The 16,381-nt window shown below is 45.4% G+C and overlaps 1 protein-coding gene across 1 annotated transcript in view; it reads left to right on the top strand.

Annotated features, from left to right (window-relative positions):
- ATP10A (ATPase phospholipid transporting 10A (putative)) overlaps positions 1–16,381 on the top strand; it is a 257,523-nt gene that overhangs the window by 123,859 nt on the left and 117,283 nt on the right. Inside the window, 1 exon segment of the mRNA XM_053582015.1 lies at positions 14,854–15,058. Within this exon segment, the coding sequence (XP_053437990.1) occupies positions 14,854–15,058 (205 nt within the window).

The following is a 16,381-nucleotide window of genomic DNA, read 5'->3' as shown; positions in this document are numbered from 1 at the left end:
CCCACCTTTGGTATATGGGGCCTGTGCCCTACTCCTTGAGCCACAGGCACTGCCCAACAGATTTTTTTTTTTTTTTTTTTTTTTGAGAGAGAGTCTTACTCCATTGCCCTGGGCAGAGTGCTATGGTGTCATAGCTCACAGCAACTTCCAACTCTTGGGCTCAAGTGCTTTTGCCTCAGCCTCTCCAGTAACTGGGCCTACAGGTGCACGCCACAACTCCCGGCTACATTTAGAGACAGGGTGCTGCTCTAGGTCAGGCTGGTCTTGAACTCCTGCGCTTGTTTGCCAGGAAGACCCCTCAGTGCTCAGGCTGCAGCGGCACTGACTGGACAAACAGTGCTGTCAAGGCAGAGTGGTGTTGACCTGAAGAAGGACAAGTGTATTGCTGGAACTGAGTAAGTGAACCTAAAACGACATTATATGTGTGAAAGAGTGGCAATTTACGTTCAGTAATAAAGGATTTTCATTTCACTTTTTTCTTTTTCTTTTAAAACGAAGGGGTCTTGCTCTGTTACCTAGGTGGGAGTGCAGTGGTGGGACATAGCACCCTGCAGCCTTGAACTCCTGGGGTTAAGTGATCCTCTCACCTCAGCCTTCCTGATATCTGGGACTATAGTCACCTGCCACCTAGAGGAAACAGCAGTGGACCCTTAGGTCATGCTATATAAAAATAAATATTAGTTGGTTTGAACATATAAATATTTAAAAAAAAATACTCTGCATTCTTTCTACAAAAAGACAAAACTAGGAAACAGAATGGGCATAGTGGCTTACACCTGTAATCCCAGCACTTTGGGAGGCTAAGGCTTGTGGATCCTCTGAGCTCAGGGGTCTGAGACTAGCTCGAGCAAGAGTGAGATTCCATCTCTACTAAAAATAAAAAAATTAGTAGGGTATTGTGGTGGGCGCCTGTAGTCCCAGCTACTCAGGAGGCTGAGGCAGAAGAATTATTTGAGCCCAGGAGTCTGAGGTTGCTGTGAGTGAGGCTGATGCAACAGCATTCTAGCCTAGGGCAACAGAGTGAGAGTCTGCATATATATATATATATATATATATCAACAAACAAAAAACTGGAACACAACATGTACAGTCTGGAGACATAGGAGTCTGCCTTAGCCAGGGCAAGAAAGTCAAGCATATTTAACTACATATAGATTTAAAGTTATTACATTTCAAAATTGTACCACAAACAAAAATCAAAACAAACCATAGCGCTTTAGAGAAAAATACTTGCAAAGCAAAAAGCAGAAAAGGAGGAGCGGCGCCTGTGGCTCAAAGGAGTAGGGCACTGGCCCAATATGCCAGAGGTGGTGGGTTCAAACCCAGCCCCTGCCAAAAACTACAAAAAAAAAAAAAAAAAAAAAAAGGCAGAAAGGGGTGAGTGATAGCAAAAGCAGGTCCAAAATCACACACAGAAGGCAAACCCGGAACTAAACTAACTCCTGCTTCCCAATGTTAGATTATTTGGGGTCATGGGATACTGTGGAAAAGTAGATTGCTCCCACAGATTTAGTTATGAAGAAGGGAGGAAAGAATGCAGTATAAGAAACGAGGGGAAAATACCGAGAGTTCATTCAGAGAGAACAAGCCCAGTAGTCTGGCAGTCATGGAAATGCAGATGAAAAAAGCAGCAGAGTCCTGTCTGGCCCTGCCCTTCAGTCTTGAGGGGAGATTTGTGGACTGGGCTGCGGGCACAGTGGCTCACACCTATAATCCTAGCACTCTGGGAGGCTGAGGTGGGAGGATCCCTTGTGCTCAGGAGGTCGGAACCCACCTGAGGAAGAGCAAGAGGCCGTCTCTACTAAAAATAGAAAATCCAGCTGGGCAAACTGTTGTGGCAGGTGCCTGTAGTGCCAGGTACTTGGGAGGCTGAGGCAGGAGGATCTATGGCTAACACCACGGCACTCTAAACCCAACGGAGTGAGACTAGAGTCTAAAAAAGAAAGAAGCAGCTATTATTGCTTGTAGAAAGGGGGGGGGATCTTAAACACTGATGGGGAATGGCGAATTGTCATAACAAACCTCTTAGGAAAGGTCATTAAATCATAGGACTTCTATAAGAACGGGAGAATAGTACTTCTGCCTCCCAAGTAGCTGGGATTATAGGTGTCTGCCACAGCGCCTGGCTATTTTTGTTGTTGTTGCTGTTGTTGTTATTGTTATTGTTGTGTATTAGGCCCAGAATGGGTTTGAACCTGCCAGCCCTGGTGCATGTGGCCAGTGCCCTAACCACTGAACTACGAACGCCGAGCCAAATTTTTTTTCCTTTCTTAATGTTAAAACTTAGAGGTTTGTAAGAGGTTTGTAAGTGGTCTTGTTTTTTAGTTAATCATTTTGCTTTCACAAGCTAGTATTTTTCCTAGGAGAAATTTATTAATCTGGGTTTTCAGTGTTTGCACTGTAGTGAATAATTATGTTATTTAAGCATGGCAAAATGTGTCTCTTTCTCTGAGCTGAGACGCTCATCCTCCTTTCTTCTTTATAAGCACCTGGGGGAGTTCTCCAGGGATAGTGCTCAGCCCTTTCCGACTTTGCTTCAACTCGGCCAGCGTTGTCTGTCACCCTAACTCAGTAGAGCAGTCTGCTCCATGGACACGTGTGCCCCACACATCTGAGACATGTCTCACAACTGGGTGTCACTTTTAGGAAACGCATAGAATAGAAAGTATTAATAGAAAATACACGTTATGCATATCGGAAGATTCACTCTAGAAAAATCACCCCACGTATCATTTCTCACTGCCTCTCGCTCTTAGTATGAGACCTGAAGCCCGTTAGCACGTTTCCCCAAAGGAGCAGATGTTTCAGTTTAAGGTGGAAGGCTTGGCTGGCCCGCCCTCTGCGGATTTTGCCATTTCTTTTTCACTGCTGAGTTCTCACCTCCATGATTTTTAAAATACGTTGGCTCTGTAAACATTTACTTAATAATCCATTTCCCACAATATTTGTCCTGTGTGCTTTAAACCACTGCTTCTTAACTCTGGGGGGTGGGAGTAGTTTTGTGGAAACACCCCACCATACACATTCTAGGTTGTCAGAACTCGTGGGGCGGGGCCCTCCTGGCCTCTGCAGGTGTGTGTGTGTGTGGGGGGGCTGCCCAGTGACCTCCCAGGCCTGGGCAGATCCCACAGCTGGGCCTGTCTGGACCAGATGTCAGTAGTGTCGAGGTTGAGAAGCATTTCAAAGCGATTGCTTCTGTCATTCTGGGCTTTTGCTTCTTTGCTTGTTGTGTCATGAATGTCTATTAAATTTTGAGTAATTCTAGGCTCTTTGGTCTTTTTAAAATGCTATGAAATTTCTCTCTTCTCTCTCTCCTTCCCTCCCTCCTTCCCCTCATGCCCATCCACCACACCACACTTACTCATTTGTCCACCACCATCTGAAAAGTAAATTCCACGAGGGGTTTCCTTACTCCCATGGCCTCAGGTCTTGACACTAATAGTCATTCCATGACATCCTGGGTCTCTCTTCCATTTTAGGGCTTGCCGTGGCTGTGTCCTGGCTTTGCACTTGGCCTGTTTGTTTGAACAGTGCTGTGCTCTTCTCCCATTAGTTGCCCAAAGGAGTCCTCCAGTCCAGTTTGCTCAGGCAGCCTCAGTCTGGTTGTTTACATGTTAGATTTGTTCATGTGGTCGTCCCTTTTTTAAAAAAAAATACCTTCTTGTAGAGACAGGATTTTGCTCTTGCTCAGGCTGGTCTCAAACTCCTGACTTCAAGCAATCCACCTGTCTCAAGAAAAACTATCCGGGCGTTGTGGCGGGCACCTATAGTCCCAGCTGCTTGGGAGGTTGAAGCAAGAGGATTGCTTGAGCCCGAGTTTGAAGTTGCTGTGAGTTGTGAACCACAGTGCCCTACCCAGGGGGATGGAGTGAGACTTTGTCTCAAAAAATAAAACAGACGGGTGGCACCTGTGGCTCAGTGAGTAGGGCGCCAACCCCATACACCGAGGGTGGTGGGTTCAAACCCGGCCCCGGGCAAACTGCAACAAAATATAGCCAGGCGTTGTGGTGGGCACCTGTGGTCCCAGCTACTAGGGAGGCTGAGGCAAAAGAATTGCTTAAGCCCAGGAGCTGGAGGTTGCTGTGAGCAGTGATGGCACAGCACTCTACCAAGGGCAATAAAGTGAGACTGTCTCTACAAAAAAAAAAATAAATAAATAACGCAAACAAATCTTCAGTTGATCTTTCCAGATACTATATATTTGAATTTACCTAGCCTTGAAACATTCAAAGGAAAAGAAAATGTATTCAACAGTATTCTTTATAAGGCAAGATGCATCCAGATATTTCTAGTCACTGTGTTCCTGTTGGGTTAGTAAATGTAACACACGTTTATTGGGGCTCTCCCTTTACAGGGATTGATTGTTCTATGCCAGTGAAATGATACACAGTGTTGCTAACACGCCATCGTATTTATTTAATGTATGACTTGCACCTTGTGTAGTTCCCATCTGTATGCCTTATCTCACTGAAATGTGTGAACAATTTTACTGTCTTTCTAATTAAAAAAATAAAATAGCAGCTCTTGTTTTAATTCCAAACCAGAAATCAATAATAAGAAGTAACTCGCTGTTCACTTGTACTATTTCTTATTTTATTAGTCAAAATCAAATACTTGCTTTGAAAATAATACTGGACAAATAACATTCTCAACAAAAGCCCAGGAAAGGTGAAGTAAAAATGTCGCTATGGGCTCCACTTAAACGATTGGTCACTGCTGGCAGCTGGGGGAACATGGAGCTGGTGGAACCACAGCAGGAGGCTGCGGGGAGCGGGAACAGTGTCTGCTGGCAGAGAAAGTGGTGATAGTTCAGACTGTGGTTTTGCAGATGAGGAACTGGAGGTGCTCAGTGGAAGCCCAAACTCATTCTCACTGGGGATGCATCTTACCCTCAGGTAGACTGTACAAACGCCTGGGTGTTGCAACCCTAAATGGAAGCTCTGGCCAGATGTGAGACATCATCATTAATTGATCATTCCAAAAGCCAGCTAGCTGCTTAATAAGTATTTACCACAGGAGGGATTTTGTGAGAAAGAGTAGGGCGGATTTGTGCAGAAGCAGCGTCCTGAGCAGCCCAGCTGCAGCTGCTGTATTGCAGAAGGGCCCTGTAAGTGCCAGGTCTGCCCTGCCCTGCTTGGGAGCACCTCACAGAGATACCTGGTCAGCCTGAAGCCTTGTGAATAAACAGCTCTCCTGCCCTAGTGAGAACTTGCTCAGCTACCTTTTATCCCAGAGAGAGGTCCCCAAGGTGAGCACCAGAGGAGGGCAGTGTCCCCCTGAAGCCTTGGGGTCAGGTGGTTCCAGCTGCAGGGGAGGATGAGCTCATCCCTCAATCTGCTAAGGATGATGTGGGTCTCACTTCCCAGTCTGTAGCAAGAACCACAGTTTGGCGCCTTTCTGACCTTGGATAAGACCGCTCCAGTTGTTTCCGAATTCAGTAAATGGACTGACATTTGTTACTCCATGTGTGTGTCAAACACTGAGCTCTGATCTGGAGCCTGCTGTCTTCCCTCCCTTTCTCAAGCACACTGATATATATATTTTTTTCTCCAACTGTATTAGTATTTGGGCTGTATAATTTAAATGATAAAAAAGGAAGAGTTTTCCACTTAGCATTTCTCAGTCTTCACAAGGCATTCCTCCTTTCTCTGTGCAAAGCCAAATCTCCCTGAGGCTCTAGGGACCTTGGAGTCACCCAGATTTGTGTTGATTTTAGAACAGCTGGTCTCTCTATGATCTGTTTCTACATCTTTAAATAGGAACATAATGTTAAGATCCTGGGAGGACTTAGTAGGATAAAAAATATGAAATGCTTTCTGAGGGCCTAATTTATAATGAGTGATATCAAGGGAAATTGTGCTTATTTTTTTCTGTTATTACTGTTATTATTAAGTGATGATGATACCTCAAGGCTGGGAGTAATTTGTAATCTCAGTCTCTAGTTGGTGTTGGCCAAAAGACTCATCCCGAACCCTTAATCATCCTCGGCCCCTGTCCAGGAGGTCCACTTCTGAAGAACAGTTCCATCTTTCAAACATTTTATACAGGCTCACTAGAGCCAGACATGAAATGTGCTTGAGTGGTGAGCAAGGGGACCTCTGTGTTCATGAGTGTGCCATTGACAGTTGCACTTTCCAAAAATGACACGAAAAGACAATGACGAGGGGCAAACATCTCATGACTGTTTTTTTACCTGTGTTCACTCAGTCATGCAGGGGTGAAGGCAGAGGCGGCCAGGCAGATGCTGCAGCCTGGGCTCCTGCTTGCAGCCACCCACAGGGTAGGTGGGCACCAGGAGCCCTGGACACCGTACCCCAGCCTCCCCACCATCCTGCTGCCTAGTCACATGGAGGGCACAGCTGGACTTCCTCACTCCTTCTTTCTTTCCTGTCTCCATTTCAGAGTTCCATGTTGGACAGCCTGGCACGGCTGAACTTGTTTATGAGGTTTTGAGCTAAACCTGTCTTATCTCTGATGTGGGCTCTGCCCTTCCAGCTTCTCCCAAATCAAATCCTATTGTTAAGTTTAAGTCGTCCCCTTGGGGTGGGGTGGGGTGGGGTGTGATTTGGGTCAGGCTGGAGTTCTTTTCACCCTCAGGGTCCAGCTCAGACGACCCTTTCTGGGGAGCAGTCCCCTTGGGGTGGGGTGGGATTTGGGTCAGGCTGGAGTTCGTTTCACCCTCAGGGTCCAGCTCAGACCCCCTTTGGGGGGAGCAGTCCTCAGCTGCCTAATTAGGCATTCTTCCTCTCAGTGTGTTAAATTGTTCCTAAAAAAAAATTTAATGCTCAAACTTAAAAAAAAAGCCCACACTTCTTCTTTCTCTTCCTCATCCTCTTTCCTGCCCATCCTAACGTCTCTTGGTTGCTTTTGCCGGAGGAGGGATAAGTTTAAAGGAGGGAGACCAGGGGGTGAGTGAGATGTTCCCTTTTGCTACCTCCCCACCCCCGACACTGTCCCTGCTGCATGCTGGCGCCTCAGCCTGGTGTGCGTGGGTGGATTGGGGGCTGGTGCGTGTTGGGGGCCCCATGTGCAGTCCTGAAAATAAACTGCAATTACATGAAAAACCAGCATTTTTTGAATATGAGAAATTGTAAAACAGGCCATGTAGGTTTGTTAGGTAATGTAAGAGTAAGAAAATCAAATGTTACAGACATTTTAAATTTCTCATTCGTCTAAAATGCCATAAAGTGGACAAAGCAATTGTCTTCAACTGCCAGATGCCCTGGGAAGTACAGGGATGGTGGCACCATGCCTGCATGCATGTGTGTCTCCTGGTCACTGTCAGAAGTGTGGGCAGGTGCCCTTACAGACCCACCACTGCTTTGTGTCCACAGCAGGGCTCCTAAAGGCAAATGTCATGTCATGTTACAAATGAGGAACAACTTCTTGTGTGTGGAATCACAAATGAGCTTATAGGACCCCATCTCTTGCCCTATATACATATATATGTATATAAATTAACTCAAGATGGATAAAAGACTTAGTAAGTCATGAAGCCATAGAAATTCTAGAAGAAAATGTCAGAAAAACTCTTCTAGGCGAAGAATCTGTGACTAAGACCCCAAAAGCAAATACAGCTACAAGAAAAATAAATAAATGGAACTTAATTAAATTAAAAAGCTTATGCACAGCAAAGGAAACTATCAACAGAGTAGGCAAACTGCAGAATGGGAGAAAATATTCTCAATTACATATCTAAGAAAGGGCTAATATCCAGAATCTGTAAAGGACTTGAACAAATCAGTAAGAAAAAAAAATCAAAAAGTAGGCAAAAGACATAAACGGAAGTTTTTCAAAAGAATATGAACAAATGGCCAAGAAATGTGAAAAATGTTCAACATCACTAATCAGGGAAATTCAAATTAAAATCACAACAAGCTACACCTCCTCCCTCTCAGAAAGCCCTTATTAGAAAGTCAGAAAATAATAGGCATGGCGTGGATGTGGAGACAAAGGAATGTTGTACACTGTTGGTGGGACTGCAGGTTAGTACAGCGTCTGTGGAAAACAGCGTGGAGATTCCTCAAAGCAATAAATGTGGACTTATACCATTCAATCCAGCAATCTCATGATTGGGTATCTACCCAGAGGAAAAGAAATCATTTATCAAAAAGACACCTGCACTCAAATGTTTATTGCAGCACAATTCACAATTGCAAAGATGTGGAATCAACCTAAGTGTCTGTAAATTCACTAGTGGATAAAGAAAATGTGGTGTGTATAACGCACACACCCCTATCAGGAAGTACTACTTAGCCATAAAAGGAATGAAACAATATCTTTTGCAGCAGGTTGTATGGAAAACTTGCACAGTATCTATATTAGGAAAACTTAAAAAAAAATGAAAGAAATCAAACAAATAAATAAATGGAGAGCTATTCCATGAGTCAGAATAAAAATTAACAGCTCAACATTAGTCTGACTAATAGTACTGCCTTCAAGACTTACTGTAAAAAACAAAAAACAAAACAAAAAAAAAACCTGCCTTCGAATGTTTATCACAGCACAATTCACAATTACAAAGAGGTGGAATCAACCTAAGTGTCTGTAAATTCACGAGTGGATAAAGAAGATGTGGTATAGAAATACCATGGAGTGCCACTCAGCCATAAAAGGAATGAGTAATGTTGTTTGCAGCAACTTGGATGGAACTGGAGACCATTATCCTAAGTGAAGTATCTCAGGAATGGAAAATCAAATACTGTATGTTCTCACTAGTAAGTGGGAGCTAAACGAGGGTGCACATGGACGCAAAGAGACGTGAAGATGTTGGAGGGAGGGTGTCGGGAGTGCAGGGTGGGTGTCGGGAGTACAGGGTGGGTGTCGGGAGTGCAGGGTGCAGTCTTACCTACCGGAGGCAATGAGCACTTTTCTGGTGACAGGCCAGAAAAAGCCCTAATTTAAGCACTATGCAAGGCATCCGTGTAACAAAAACATTTGTATCCCCTTAATATTTTGAAATTTTAAAACATGGGGGTAAAAAAAGAAACGAGTATGTTTTTTCCTCTTACATCTTTCCTTCCAGCACAGAAAGACTCACAAGTGAAGTGATGCCAGTCGTGAGGTCACAGCGCAGGCTGGAGAGCAGAGAGAGTGACAGTTTACCTGACAGGGTGACTGTGTTGGACCTGGAGTGGCAGTGGGGCACCAGGGGTGTTACCTGGTTGTGGGTAAAGTTGGAATTTATTATCACCTGAAAAAAAATTGTTCCTTTTCTATTAATGCAAATCCTGCTTGAAAACAATTCGTGAAAGATGAAAATACAATTCTCTCATTTCCTGCATTTATAATCTTTTCTTGAACTTTGTTTGGTTTTGAGACATAGATTGGAGAAATTTTCAGTACATTGTCAAGAACCCTGAGACATAGTAGAAAGAAGCAGTGGGAGGGGACCCTGAGGCTTACATAGCAAAGACTGGCATGTTTCAAGAAATAAAACATTAAGAGCACATTTCTAAGCAGTGGTCCCTAATCCCTGCGTCAGTGAAAATTCTGTAGGTCAGCTACCTCTTCTCATGAAGTTATTTGCTTAATAACCTTAAGAACATAACTAGTACAAATAGTTTAAAAACTCAGCCTAGACAAGCGGCCAAAAATGAGGAATTTAGAGATCTTAATTTTTTTTTCTTTTTACTCGTTTTCTTTAAATAAAATTTGTCAGTGGTCACCCTAATTCAACCTTAACTTAATCTTTCACCCCTGTGTTGTGGTGTTTTAGACTAGTAAGGTTCAGGCAAGAACCATCAGGCTCTGTGTGACTTAATTATAAAATATTGCTACCAGATTTCCCCAGAAGAGGAAAACGAACCCTAGAAGCCTCACATTATTCTCTGGACAGAACTCAGAAATAATCTGTTTTGCAGCCGAGCAAACAGCAGGTGGGCAGGTGAGGGGCTTGCCATAGAGATGCTGGCTGGCCAACATCTTCTGCACCCAGTTCTGAGGGAAGGAGGGCACTGGTGCTTCTAGAAAAACTCACTGTTGCCTGTGACCTTCTAACTGGCTCTTTTGCACATAACACTTTTTTTTTCTAATGAATAAATATATATTTTCAATTTTTATTTTATTTTTATTTCAGGTTAATGTGAGGGTACAAATGAGGTTATAATATTTGCATTTGTTGGGGGTGGCGCCTGTGGCTCAGTGAATAGGGTGCTGGCCCCATATACTGAGGGTAGTGGGTTCAAACCCGGCCCCAGCCAAACTGCAACAAAAAAATAGCTGGGTGTTGTGGTGGGTGCCTATAGTCCCAGCTACTCGGTAAGCTGAGGCAAGAGAATCGTCTAAGCCCAGGAGTTGGAGGTTGCTGTGAGCTGTGATGCCACAGCACTCTACCTAGGGCAACAAAATAAGACTGTCTCTTTAAAAAAAAAAAAAATTGCATCTGTTAGATAGGGTCCCTTTTGTAGTTGTGTCCTGTGTAGGGAGCTGTGAGGAGAGCTGTGGAGAAAAAGGGCATTTTCCGCTTACCTAACCCCATGAGGCTTTTCCTCTTTTCAGAGAACCAGCTGCCTGCACTGTCCCCAGTGCATGGTGCAGCAGTCCCTTAACCCACAGAGACCTTTGTACAGAGTCTCTGTGGGAACAAGGTCTGGCCTCAATGAGACGTTTTTTGTCTTTTGCTCTAAGGCCTTAACTGTCGTTTTCAACAGACTTTTTGGGGCTCCCAGTACACACTGTGGGCTCCTACATACTTTCCCCAAATATTTCTTTCTCCATTACCCATTTGTTCCTTGCCTTGCAATCCACTTTTAATTATCTCATAAATCACTTCATAAAATTAAATCAAACAAGAACTTAAAAATTCAATCTTCCACTCCTGAGCCCCAGCCTCATGGCCTTCCACCCACCGACCCGAACTCAGAAGGTGTGCCATATACCCTTACATTGTGCCCCTTAAGTGGGAGCTCACCAATCCCCTCCCCCTTCCTTGTTCCTCCTCCCCTCAACTTGAACTGAAGTTTTCTCTTTTGTGGGGGTGTATTAGATCGACTACTGCAGTGGTTCTCAACCTTCCTAATGCTGCGACCCTTTAATACAAAAGCGGTTGAGAACCGCTGCTCTACCGGCTTCATATTTGTATGGAGTACTCTAGATACTTGGTTCTCCATTCTTATGGTATTTTACTAAGAAGTATGTGTTTCAACTTCTAGGTTAATAGGAAAGATGTAAGATCTCCATCTTTTTTTGAACATAAGACATTTTTTATCACTGTCCCTTTTGTCATTTGTTTTGTGGTGGTTGGTGGCCTCAGAGGAGCCACATCTTATCCACGAAGGGCCTCTACTGAACAGGGAATTGCGGCCAATGGGAAGTGGGGTAACTGTGTGCCCTCTTTGTAACATTTGTAAAATAGCCTGTGTGCCGAGGCTGCACATTTTCAGGGTTTCCCCTTTTTTCATACCTCATTCTTACCTTCTGCTGGGCCATCACTTCGTGGGGAGAGAGAAACTTGCTTGGGTTGTAAGCCTTGGTGCTGTGCAATTAAGGCAGTCTTTTCTCAGGAGCCATTAAGTGCTGGCTGCCTGCCAGGGTAGATGTGTTTGCTGGGGAGGGAGAAGCTGCTGGCCTCTGTGCAGGAAATAGAAATGGTATGTGTTCATTTTCTATTGCTGTATGACAGATTCCTACAAAGATAGCCACCAAAACCCACACAAATGTGTGATCTCACAGTTTCCAGGGGCCAGGAGTCCAGGCCTGGGTTGGCCAGGTCCTCTGCTCAGGGTCTCGCCAGGCTGACATAAAGGTACCAGCCGGGGCTGGGGACTTCGCTGGAGGCTCATGCAGGATGTGGACAGAATTGGGCTCCTTGTGGAGGAAGGTCTGGTTGATGGCTATGGCTGTGTCCCCCACCCTGGCCCTGTGACCCCTCCTACACACACCCCCACCCCCATTTCTGACCTCAGGCCCAGATTTACAGGCTGATGTGGTACAGCCATGCTTGCCTGTGGGTCGGCTCCTGGTGCCCCATCTGTAGAGTCCTCCTCACTTAGGGGAACCTTTTGAGGCCTGTGCACCAGGAGTGGGGTCTTGGGGCCATCTCAGAACCCTGCTGCCTCGTGGGGAGGCACCTGTTTGAGGAAACATCCTGTGGGTAAACTATGTAGTGTCACTTCCAAAAATGTCTGTAAATCCGGCTGTGACACTGAGGAGTGTGACTCACTTAATCCTTTGCCACTTTAGAAAATACGACCCACCCACAATCTCAGGACAACCCTGCTGCCTTGGAGGAGGCCCTGAGGACTGCATCACCCGAGACTTTTCCAGTAGAGGGGAAGGGCACACATTCTACCCACCTAACATCATACACAGTCCCAGGAAGGAGAAGGCAGCCTCACTCCGTCCACCCTGAGTGCTCATCAAACCTCAGGAAGGGTGTTATTAAGAGGCTGATTTTGAGTGCCATGCCGATGGGATTTATTTCTGTCTTTGTGGTGCTTGCCCCCTGCACAAATCTGTGTGTGTGCGTGGGTGTGTGGGTGAGGAGGACGTGGGGCACATGCAAGTGGATGAATTGTGCAGTGCAGTGAGACGCCCTTCCCATCACCTGCTTCCTCTGCCCAGTTTGAAAGAAACAGGCCCTTTGAAATTGCTTCATATCCTCTGTTAGGAACTCAGAGAATAGTCATGATAAGGAAAAAAGACTAAAAAAAGCTAATGCTTATAATACTATAAAGTCAAGGTTTGACCTTTGGCAAAGGAAATAGGAACATGGCTAAAATGCTTTAATCTGTTCGACTTCAAGGCCGTCTGTCCTCATGCTCAGAAGAGGTCAGGCTGGTAGCAGCAGGTGGAAGGACTTGTCACAGAGTGAGAGGTGGCTTTTGAGAATGCTTTGCTTTGTAGGAAATGTTGGGTTGGCCCAGGAAAAACATCTTTGTGGGCACTTTCAGGGGCTTGACTTGACAGACCCCCCCTTCCAGAGGGCACCCTCTAGTGCAGTTGTTCTTAACCTGTGGATTGCAGCATTAGGAAGGTTGAGAACCACTACTCTAGTGGGTGTGTCTTGGTTTGCCTTTTGTTTTGAGGACAGAAGCTTTATCTATAATAATTTGTCTTTGTTTACTCTATAGCTCTCCCAGAGCTATTTCTTGCATGGGATGGATTTGGTAGATCTTGAAGTAGAGGAATACAAGAAAACAGAGCCTTCCAATGGAAGGGGCATTCTCTTTTCAGTATCGGGAGCAGCCAGTGGCCAGGAGCCTCCTGAACTTTGCCAGAGGTTCCTTTAAATCCACAGTATGGAATAAAATGGAGGTGAAAAAATTGGCAGAGGGCTCCTATCTCCCAGACTCTCTCCACTTCCCATCCAAAGCTCAGGAGGCAGACAGATGTGGCTCCCACACCCTACCCTGAGCTCCCTACTCTGGGAACTGGGGCAAGGGGTGGGCTGCTTTGTGGGGGAGGGTGGACTGCTAAGAAGGCTATGGTTGATGGGAAAAGTGTTTTAGTGGTTGGTTGGTTGGTTGGTTGGTTGGTTGGTTGGTTTGGGGGTTTTTTTGTCTCCAACAATATCACCCTGAGGATTTCTTGGTAAGATTTTCTCCTGTAACAGATCATGTTGAAATAAATTTGTATTTCTCCACTTGTGTAAAGATGGTCAAAATTGCTGTCCAGAAACTCTTAACAATGACCTTTGGGGGGTTAGTTAGCCTGTTGTTCCAGAGTCAAAAAAATTTTCTAAAGAAGGTATATATAAATAATGTTTTCATCTAAATGTCAATCAGTATTGACCAGCAGGTTTTGAGGGCTGAATGTGTCGGGTGGGCCTCACTCTTAGTGAGCGGCAGGTGTTTCCTGCTTTGTCCTGAATGGTGCTGAGAGGGGAGGTCTGCTCCCGAGGAGAGGGGGATGTGGAGGTTTGCTCTAAGGCAGAGCGGGATCAAACCCAAGGCCTGTCCTCTCTGCTCCCTAACCTGCTGCAGTTTAAGTTTGGTTTCACATGATTAGTGAAACTTCTTTTTTATTGTGATAAAGTACACGAAATGTGTAATTCACCATTTAAGTTATTTTTAAGTGTATAATTATCAGTGGCATTAATTATGCTCAGTGTTACACAACGGTCACCAGAATCTATTTCAGAAACTTCTCCATCATCCCAAATAGGAACTCTGTATTTATTAAGTTGTGACTCTCTAATCTCCCTCCCCCAGCCTCTGTTACCACTAATCTACTTTCGTTGTGAATTTGTCTTTTTCTAGGAACCTCTTGTAAGTGGAATGATGCCATATTTGTCCTCTGGTGAATGGCTTATTTACATAGCAGATGTCATCACAGTTCACCCATGTTAATGTTAGTCTTTTTTATGAGCGGATAATAATGCATTGTATATATGCCACGTTCGCTTATCCATTCATCTGTGGATGGACACTGTCCTTTCCACCTTTTACCTGTTGTGAATAATGCCGAAACAGTTACTGCTTTCAGTTCTTTTGGGTATATGCTGAAGCTGTATGGTGAACAATTTTAAGGTGAACAATTCAGTGGCAAGTGGTGTACTCCCAGAGTTTTGTGGCCATCAACACTCTCTAGTTCTAGAACATTCCGTTACCTTGGGAGGAGGAATGTCTTGCCCATTAAGCAGCTGCTTCCTGTGACCCCTTCCTTCAATCCCTGTCAGCCCCTGATCTACTTTCTTCTGTATGGATTTGTCTGTTCTGCACATTTCATATAAATGAAGTCATATAATACGTGGTTTTTATGAATATTCTTTTTTAAAACACCTTTTATTATAAAAATTTTCAACAGACATGAAAGTAGAAAAAATTGTTTAATGAGGTCCATGTACCTGTCACCCAGACCCAGCCATGATAAAGCTCTTGCCAGTCTTGCTAACCAAAGTCTCTTTACCAGGGATGAAAAGAAGTACGTGACCCGATTCTGGAAAGAAATACGTGTGGGGGACTTTGTGTGCCTCCACTGCAACGAGATCATCCCTGCGGACATTCTGCTGCTGTCCTCCAGCGACCCTGATGGGCTGTGCCATATCGAGACCGCCAACCTGGACGGAGAGACCAACCTGAAAAGGAGGCAGGTTGTTCGTGGTTTCTCAGAGCTTGTAAGTGACCGAGTCTCCAGGGCATCGCAGGCTTCACGGCTACACAGTCCCCACGCTGACCTTCTGGGGGCCAAAACACCTGCTCCCCCCATATCAGGCCCTGCTGCTTTTCCTAATAGACAGGAGTGAGGGTCTGAAAGGACCCCTGACCTGCTCGAGCTCACAGTCAGCTGCAGCTTTGGGGAGTAGGACCCAGATTTTTCGACTTTGATTTCCACTGCACATGTTTGAGCTTCTTAGAATGGCACTTATTCCTATGCACTTAAATGTAACATTTATGACCAGCTGATGGGCAGCATTTACTGAGCCATTGTGCAGGCTCATTCACTGATGATAGAGTAGGAATGATGGTCTGTTCCCACAGTGGAGCTCAGGGACATTTTTCTCCTCCAGTCTATTTTGGAGTTCAGCATCAGGCCTTCTGTAACTGAATTCTGCCTTTCACACCCACTAGCCAGTGCTCAGAAGGCTGCAGCAGGGCAAGTTGGGGGGAGGAGTAGGAGGGGAGCAGGGCCTGATCCCTTCGTCCACAAACAGTGGAGAAAGGCTGCCCCACGAGGTGTGTGGAGGGGATGCCAGGCGCTCACTCCAGGTGGAATCAAAGTGGGTGGGCCTCATAGATCAGGAAAAGGCTGGAAGGATTTTTTTTTTTTTTTTTTGTGAAACAGATTCTTACTCTGTCACTCTGGATTGCATGCTCTGGCATCATCACAGCTCACAGTAACCTCACAGTAACCTCAAACTCAAAGTAACCTCAAGTTCAAGCCATCCTCCGGCCTCAGCCTCCTGAATAGTTAGGACTACAGGCCCTGCCATGATGCCCAGCTAGTTTTTTCTATTTTTAGTAGAGATGGGGTCTTGCTCTTGTTTATGCTGATCTTGAACTCCTGACCTCAGGCAGTCTGCCCACTTTGTCCTCCCAGAGGGCTGGAATTACAGGCATGCGCCACTGTGCCAGGCAAGTTTGGAAGGAGATGGGCCTGGTCCTTTGCTTCAGCTCACAATCCCACCCCAGTCCCTGCTCGTTTGTCTGCCTATATCGGCCTGTATTGAAGGATGTGAAGGGGCCCAAGAAACGAGTTCCTGCCTTTCCAGGCAGGATGCCCCTGGGGTTTACTTCCTCCTGGTGGGGTGGGGTGACAGAAGCCCTCCCCACCAGCTCCTACAGGAGAAAGCGTTCCCAGACCGTGGGACCAGGACTTGGCTAGCATCTGTGGAACACTTGGCTTCGGGTTGTACTTCAGCATGGGCACAATGGCATTTGGTGGGGAGTGATTCGCTGACTGGGATTGTTTGGGGCCAGCATCCCTGCCCATGAATTGT

The sequence above is a fragment of the Nycticebus coucang genome, chromosome 2, assembly GCF_027406575.1.
Source record: "Nycticebus coucang isolate mNycCou1 chromosome 2, mNycCou1.pri, whole genome shotgun sequence".
NCBI lineage: Eukaryota > Metazoa > Chordata > Mammalia > Primates > Lorisidae > Nycticebus > Nycticebus coucang.
This window is presented reverse-complemented; position numbering and strand designations above follow the sequence as displayed.